Source organism: Populus euphratica, unplaced genomic scaffold (genome assembly GCF_000495115.2).
Source record: "Populus euphratica unplaced genomic scaffold, PopEup_1.0 scaffold359.1, whole genome shotgun sequence".
Lineage (NCBI taxonomy): Eukaryota > Viridiplantae > Streptophyta > Magnoliopsida > Malpighiales > Salicaceae > Populus > Populus euphratica.
Genome location: NW_011500135.1, coordinates 21,690 through 30,205, shown reverse-complemented (window position 1 = coordinate 30,205; position 8,516 = coordinate 21,690). Strand labels below are relative to the sequence as shown.

Genomic DNA, 8,516 nt, shown 5'->3' with positions numbered 1-8,516 from the left:
TACTATTTTTTGTATTTTTTTAAAAATATAATACTATCAGAATTTTACATTTTACTTATGAATTATCTTTTCTATAATATTTTTATTGAAGAATATTTTTTATTTTTTTTCATTGTAATTTCATGGTATATCAACAAAATTTTTTCAATAACATATACCAAGACATATAATGAGAAAGTAGTATGTCAGGAAATTTTACTATAATTTATCAATTCAATTCTTTTGAAGGGTATTTTTATTTATATTTGTTAATTTTCTGGTAGTGTAAAGAATGTCTACTTTAAAGTTTTAATAAAATTAAAGAAAAAATATTAATAGGGCTAGTTTAGTCTTTTCAATAAATAATAAAGTGAGAATAATAAAAAGTGTAGTGGGGATAACACCACTCTCATTTTATTTAGAATCCCATTTTTTTGCTAAAATAAAAATAAAATTCCTTCCATTAATGTCTTTTTGTACAAAAGTTGTAAATATCACTTTTTATTTTTTTTTTTATAAAAAATATAGGTATTTCGTTAAACTAAAATCAAGGGGAAACATTATAATTTTTATATGCGTGTGATAGTAAAAATCATAATGTTTGTCATCTAATTATATCTACTCAACCTATCTATATACATCTTTTTTCACCAAAAAAAAATAACTACAAGTTGTGCTTTAAATCAAATTAATTTCAGGATGCTTAATAATAGATGGGAGTAGTGACATATATGCCTCCACTAGCTAGATTAAAGGTACGTTTATTTGTGCGACTTATAAGCATGCTCAAATTAATTTGAGATGCTTAGTAATAGTTGGAACTAGCAATATATATGCCTTCACAAGCTACATTAGGGTTTGTTTGTGCGAGAAGCCGATCGAAACAAACACACATTAAATATTCGAGGGCCACTTGAATAACTTTGTTTGATAATGGAAGTTGCTTTCAAAAGAGTGGGGATTATTACTAGGTGTCTCACAAACACTTTATCCTCCCTTGCATCCAAAAAAAAAGAAAAAAAAGAAAAAGGCAAGCAAATTATAATCACACAAACACACAGAAAGTTGTATAAATAATGGAGGACAAAGAGATATTTTTCAAAGGTCTAACGAAAGGCCAATAAGAGGACTTCCTTGACCTTTCTTCTCTCTAGCTAACTGTAATCAATCCAAAGCCCTTTGTGGAAGAAGACATTTCCTCGTTTTTCAGCTGCTTGTATCTTATGTTCTGCTGACCCACTTTCCTTACAGATCAAACCCTATCTCTCTCTTTCTCTCTGGCTAGACAGATCTGTCGTATTTATTTATAGTTCCCTGTCAAACGTGCCTGCATCAAATGATTTGAGAAGCAGGGTCAAGTCACTGGAATTTTTCTTCTTCTTTTTCATCCACCCAAGTTGCCTAACTCAAAATACCGATGAGCTGGGTATTGTAATAATAAGTTTACTAATTAAGAATAATATATATATATATATATAAACACCGACCCTTCGTTATGATTTAGAGTGCTGATCTTGTTTAACATTGAATATAGTATGCACTCACTTGCATTGAAAAACATTACTATTATAAAATAAAATAATTATTTCGTAGCTATACCTCCTTTGTTGTATATTTTTATCAATTTTGATAGGGTTTTACTAACATTGGATAGAAAAGACATTTACTTTCAAATGCCTTTAAAATAAATTCCATTAGGATGTAATAGCATCTGGGAATAGATATCTTTGTAATTTTATAATGTTGGTAAGAACAACATCGTTTTTTTATAATTTTATTGCCCTAGCTATTAAAGCCCGGGCTTGTGAGCTATTTCCAGATATTTAGTATTTTATCTTAATCCCTTCCTAAATTTCCCTTTCGATCTCGGCCTCTTTTCCGAGCTCGAAATTTAGTATTGTTAATGTCACAAAATAATTGAGAGAATGTGAAAGAAAGACCATAGTTAATGTCACAAAATAATTGAGAGAATGTAAAAGAAAGACCATAAACGTAAGTACGGTTGAGTGAAGAATTAAAGGAGGGTATCTTTCTTGTGAGACCTTTTAAAGCCTCTATCTTTCTTTTGTATTTATCATTATCATTTTTACTTGGAGAACGGCAGGGAAAAAAGGGGTCTCTCTCTGACGAGATCATCGGACCCCTACCTGAGTAGTCTAAAGAGCTTTCTTGCTGTCTTGGTAAACAGTTGTTGTTGGATACATATATATTTAACTCATGTCCTTGTATAGATAGATAGAAATAGGTAGCTCTACTACTGCTTTTTCTGTTTTTTCTTTTCTTTTTTTATTTTATTTTATGAAAAGCACAATTACTGCTTCCTTCCTTCCTTCGTGTGCAATTGCTTGCTTTAATCATAATTGAATGGTACTGATTGCTGAACCTGTCTCTGCAACTTCTTTGATGGGTTCCTTTCCATTTTTCACAACTTCTTGTTTTCTTTATTTATACATTAATCTGCTGTCTCTGGATGAAGATCTTTGATGGGGTTTGTGTCCTGTTCTTAACTAATTTCTCTCTCTCCTGTCCACTCCCTTTCTAGCGAGCTATATATAAACATCTTCAGCCCATACTCTACACCTTCTTCCTTTTTCTTCTTCGGATCAGATTTTTAAGTTTCTAGCTACCTAGTAGGTGATTTGTTCTGTAGACTACAAAAACACAAGTTTCTAGCTACCTAGTAGGTGATTTGTGCTGTAGACTACAAAAACACACACACACATACTTGTTTTGGATTTTTTTGTTTTATCATGTTTATATATATATATATAGACGCACACAGATGGATTCATAATCAGTCTCTTTTGCTCTTGTTTCTTTGTCCAGAATTTCGCCAGACTCAAGTCCGGATCCAATTCCTCTCAATCGATCATCAAAATGGGCTGATCCTTAATTTGTTCAGTGCTTCAAGCTTGGACACATAATTTTTTCTTGCATATATAGGAGTGACTCTCGAAGGGTTACTGATTTTGCCTTTTGTGAATCATATTAAATGGCAACGTACTTTCATGAAAGCTCAGAAATCCAAGCAGCAGCTGCACCATCTGATGGGATTCAGACACTTTATCTTATGAACCCTAACTACCTTTCTTCTTACTCTGACTCGACTCAACAGCAGCACCAACAGCAGCACCCTAACATGATCTTCTTTAACCCCAGTAGTAGTACTGCCGCTTCCAATAATGGCCTTCACACCGGAAACCTTCCTCATGGCCCCCCGCAGAACCACCACTTTGTCGGCATCCCACTTGCTGCACCCTCCTCCAATATCACTTCTCTAACTCCAGACAGTCACAGCCGTCCGTCCCCACATGGGATTGTCCCTAGTCATGTTCACTATAACATTTGGGGTTCAATGGATCAGAATTCGGTCTCAACAGCTTGTGAGTCTAGTGCGGCCAATGATGTCGTGTCGGCGCAGGTGGGTTTTCGGAGGCCGGTGGCGGTGTCTCCTGGAAGGCAAGGGTTATCTCTAAGCCTTTCATCTCAGCAAGCACCGACACCACCGACACCGTATAATAGGGCTATAAGCAATAAACATCACGAGATTCAAGCATTGCATCCTTATGTTTCGGTTGTGTCTTCAGGTGATGAAATCAGAGTTTCTGGGAACTCTCCGTCGTCTGTTTCGGCAGTGTCGAATGGGGTTTCCGGTTTGCAAAACATGGTTTTGGGATCCAAGTACCTGAGAGCTACACAGGAATTGCTTGATGAAGCTGTTAATGTTGGGAAAGACCTAATAAAGAGTGGCTTAGAAGGGAGTTCTAAAGAGAAGATGAAGATGACTAAACAATCGATAACTGGGGATGGATCTAGTGGTGGTGAAGCTTATGCTGCTAATCGTGGAGCTGAGCTGACGACAGCCCATAGGCAGGAGCTGCAAATGAAGAAGGGAAAGCTTGTAAACATGCTCGACGAGGTACGTACATATATCTGTGTTTATAAAACAAGTTGCACATGGGTATCTCTGACTGCTTTTCTTTGATGGCTGCTTTAGATTTTTCATCTTTGAAGATGTAAATTACTGAAAACTTACCTTTCATACGCTCCACGTAATTTCACGTGTGCCATTTCAATAGTGGAAATTGAAAGTTCGGTTAGAACTAGAGTAAGGTCTTTGTCAATTGATTTTTGTACCTTCTAAAGATGAATTCATCACTAAAAAATCTTGTTGCCACTAAATCTATATACAATCCAAATTAGGCCTTGCTATTACTATATATCTGTAGTTTCTTTGCTTGTGAAATTTGAAATTGGATGCTTATTCCTGTCATGGCTCGATGTTCTTCAACTTGTAAACAAAGATTAGATTTTATCTAGCAATCATCGGGTTGCATTTGGGTTCATCTTGGTGGTTTCATGGACATTGAAAAAGCAATCTTGAAGAAGAAGAAGAAGAAGAAGAAGAGATTACTTATAGCTTAGAACATGATGGGCATTTGTAGAGCAAGAGAGAGTTCATTTTCAGTAATATACAAATTATATATGTTCGTCTTTTATGGCTTTAAAGTTAGGTCCCAGTAAAGAGGGTCCATTAACAAAGCCGATTTCATTTCAGACAAACTATGGTATCTCTGGTTATATCAATTACCCCAGCTGTTTTTCTTGATTCTTCCTTTTTCTTTTTCTTTTTTGTGTGGTTGTGATGAACTAACGAAATGCAACTTGAAACATGCTATATAGTCCTCAAGTCTAAAGTGGTCCTACGTATAGTACTTAAAATCTGTTTTCTTGCTTTGGAAACTTTCAAAGGTGGAACAAAGATACAGGCAATACCACCACCAAATGCAAGTAGTGGTTTCCTCGTTCGAGCAAGCATCAGGATTTGGTGCAGCTAAATCATACACAGCCCTAGCATTACAGACTATCTCAAAGCAATTCAGGAGTCTTAAAGACACAATTTCTTCGCAAATCAGAGCCGCAAGCAAGAGTTTGGGTGAAGAGGATTGCATAGGAGCAAAGGTTGAAGGTTCAAGACTAAGGTACGTGGATCATCAGCTTCGACAACAGCGAGCACTACAACAATTGGGAATGGTCCAGCATAATGCTTGGAGACCCCAGAGAGGATTGCCGGAACGTGCTGTTTCCGTTCTTCGCGCCTGGCTCTTTGAGCACTTCCTTCACCCGTAAGTTTCTGGAAGTCTCAGTAGTCTAAAACATGAGCATAATAAAAACCATTTTTGAAATTTCACCTACCTTCAAGACGAGGTTTCAATAATAGTTTTCGGTATATGATCTTAAAAGTATATGGTATCGTGCATACGCATGCATTGGCTACTTTTGGGTTGATTAATTTTGTTACAAATTTTTTGCTTCTGGTTGAACGCAGATATCCCAAAGATTCTGATAAGCACATGCTTGCAAAACAAACAGGGCTTACTAGGAGCCAGGTATGAACCCTAATCCTCTTCATTCCCAATATATATCTCTGGAAAATAAATTATAGAGTAGCCAATCAACATGTAGCCCAAGTACTATACTCATTCTCTCTCTTTCTCGGAGGTTTTAGATTCAAACTTCTTCTTTGTAATCAGAATTAATAAATTATAGAGAATGTAATATCCTTCTGCTATGAATTATCTAATCTCCATCACATTTATGATTTGATCATATGTAGGTGTCTAATTGGTTTATAAATGCTCGGGTTCGGCTGTGGAAGCCAATGGTGGAGGAAATGTATGTTGAGGAAATCAAGGGGCAAGAGAAAACTGGTTCTGAGGAGACTGCAAATAAAAACGAGAACAAGGAGTCGAGGTCTCATTCTAGCGCACCAGGAGAGAGCAGTACACTTCAAATGGATCAACTTAAGGGAGTACTTCACTCGAAACAAGTCGAAAAACCCAGGAACCAGAATACTTCTCCTCCAAGATTTTCCTACCCCGCAATCTCAATGTCTCCCATGGGAGCACCCCTTCAACAGCAAGCTGGTTTTACCCTTATTGGACCAGCTGAAATGGAAGGAATTTCTCATAGAAGCTCAAAGAAACCGAGTAGTGACATGCAGAATTCTCCAAGCAGTATCCTCTCCATGGACATGGACGTGAAACAAGGTGAGACAAGTAGGGAAATCAGTGCGAATTTTGGTGGTGAAAGGTTAATCAAGGATGGCTATCCTTTAATAACTAGCAGTGGTGGATTTGGAGCATATCCAATGGGAGATCTTGGGAGGTTTAACCTTGAGCAGATGACACCAAGATTTAGTGGAAACAGTGTTTCCCTTACTCTTGGTCTGCCACATTGTGAGAACCTTTCTCTTTCAGGAACTCAACAAAACTACCTCTCGAACCAGAACATTAATCAGCTCGCTGGAAGAAGACTAGAAATTGGAAGCGGTACTGAACCTGACTTTTCTGGGATTAACACCTCACAAAATTCTCACTCCAGCACTGGTTTTGAAAGCATTGACATCCAAAACAGAAAGAGGTTTCCTGCACAATTATTGCCAGATTTTGTGGCCTGATGATCAATTTACTACTTACTATATTGTACTTAACTTCAGAATTCATAGTTGTGCTTCTCAAGAACATCTCAGGTAACATGAGCAAATAATAGCTCTCTCCTTCCTAATGTACCCTGGCCAATAGAAAGAGATCGAGGCTGAAAAAAGCTAAGCATGATGGTTGCAGTAAACCAAGAAGAAAACTCAGTATCGCTAGGTTTTAGTTACAGAGAACAACTAGCCAAGTGTTCTTTATAAATAGGTAATTAGGGAGGGTTGAGGCCATAATTAAGGTTAATGATTGTATATTATATACTCATACTTCGGAGCATAGGTAGATGGAAATCAAGATTTCATGGATATGCGAAATGGGTTATTTGGGTATACCAATCTATATTTGTAAATTTAAATAATGCTTTAATTGTGGATGTGTATGTGATTTTTCATTCTTGCGCCTAATGGTGGAAATATCTGTCCTCAGATAGAAGCTTTCTTTTCTTTTTCTCGGTTCCTTTATTCATTTTTTATTATTATGAAAATTTTAAAACTTAAAATCTCTTAATAGCCGGGGCAATATTAATGCTAGTCGAGCTACAATTCATGGAGACGTAGAGTTATTAAATCAATATAGAAATACAACCTTTTTTTTTCATCTGTATTTGAAATTAATGTATGCCCACTCATGCATATTCCGTAGGTTACCTATAAGAAATGTTCTGAAAGGAATTATCTCTCAATATCTTTATAAATCAACATTTTTATAAATCATTCATAGTATGTTACTATGAATTACGAGCTTCACTTCAAGATTATCTTAGCTTCTTTCTTAATAGATATTTTTAGGGATTGTAAACCTTTTATTGGATGAATACCTGCACTAAGTCTCTTCAAGATCATTGAAGGTATTGATGAGAGACTCTTCAAAGATCAAGCATGAGGTATGTTTATGTGACAAAAAAACATTAATGAAGATATTAATGAGTTTTTATGAAGATAAAGAAGATGAAAGGGAAGAAAATGTAGAAGAAGAAAGAGTGTGATTATGTACATGAGTCTAAGATTTTGAACCCCTTTGTGAATGTTCATACCCTCTTTTATATTACTTGACTTGACCTACTTCATACAACGTAGGAAGAATAGAAATGTAATCTTGTAATAATAAAATAATATTATCTCATTACTTGTATCATCACATTTAATTAATATAATCATGTACTGTTTGTTCATATTTAATAGGATGTAATAGGTATTATAATTACTAACCTACACCTGAAGTATAAAAGGCTTAGTTTGGAGTTACTTTTCAGTATACATTTGACACGATCAAAAGATTGATGTCTTCTTCCAAGTATAGGAGTATTGAAATAATTGATAACCTGACAAGACCGAGGTCGAACCACAGGGAGGTTAATTGTATAAATTATAAATAACAACAATACAACGATGACAACAACAACAACAACAGCAACAACAACAACAACAACAACAACAACAACAACAACAACAACAACAACAACAATAATAATAGAAGAAGAAAAAAAGAAGTTAATGAAAAATTTGAGATGGAAGATCAATGTGAGGATTAAACAACGATAACAACAAATGTTAAGGTTAGAAAATTCACTAATGTATTTCAAACAAGTATAGTATCAACTTTTATTACTCAAATAGAAACCACACACAAAGAATATTCCAATCAGATTATAAATTATTAACATGATTTCATTAGTTATCTTATTTGAATAATGTTAATACTTGTAAATGTTGTGAGGTATTCATGATTATAACTTATGTTAACAATAAATCAAGTTCTTTTCACAGCATTGGTGTCGGGTATACCATATGATTTGTGCTATGAAAGTGCCAAGCATTTATTGTACTAAATGTTATATAATATAAATCTAGATTAGTCATTTAACAAGTACAGTATTAAAGAGTGAACAAGATAACAAATACAAAACATGTTAGTATCAAACATTAACGTCCATGTTAAGAACATAATAAAAGAGAGAAACATAAATAAACAAGATAAGAACATAAATAAAATAAAAGTTAACTAAGTAAAGGAAAGGAAATGAAAGGCATAAACTTAATAATA

At 34.9% G+C, this 8,516-nt stretch overlaps 1 protein-coding gene across 6 annotated transcripts; it reads left to right on the top strand.

The window, feature by feature from the left end:
- Positions 1–2,076: 2,076 nt before the first annotated feature.
- On the top strand, positions 2,077–6,874 carry LOC105110476 (BEL1-like homeodomain protein 1). 6 transcript variants are annotated; one of them, XM_011005538.1, is made up of 5 exons: positions 2,077–2,159; positions 2,806–3,898; positions 4,732–5,105; positions 5,309–5,369; positions 5,597–6,846. In XM_011005538.1, exons 2-5 carry the CDS (start codon positions 2,972–2,974, stop codon positions 6,437–6,439), a joined length of 2,205 nt encoding a protein of 734 aa, XP_011003840.1. In that variant the 5' UTR covers positions 2,077–2,159; positions 2,806–2,971; the 3' UTR covers positions 6,440–6,846. The 6 variants fall into 6 exon arrangements, with proteins under 6 accessions (XP_011003840.1, XP_011003838.1, XP_011003839.1 ...); XM_011005536.1 differs by having other exon boundaries at positions 2,124–2,224; XM_011005537.1 differs by lacking the exon at positions 2,077–2,159 and adding an exon at positions 2,234–2,346 and having other exon boundaries at positions 5,597–6,874.
- The last annotated feature ends 1,642 nt before the right edge of the window (positions 6,875–8,516 follow it).

Coding starts and splice junctions, on each gene's coding strand:
- LOC105110476 (XM_011005537.1), top strand. CDS start 2,972: ATGGCAACGTACTTTCATGAAAGCTCAGAAATCCAAGCAGCAGCTGCA. Junction 3,899..4,731: donor TTGTAAACATGCTCGACGAG/GTACGTACATAT, acceptor AAACTTTCAAAG/GTGGAACAAAGATACAGGCA. Junction 5,370..5,596: donor CAGGGCTTACTAGGAGCCAG/GTATGAACCCTA, acceptor GATCATATGTAG/GTGTCTAATTGGTTTATAAA.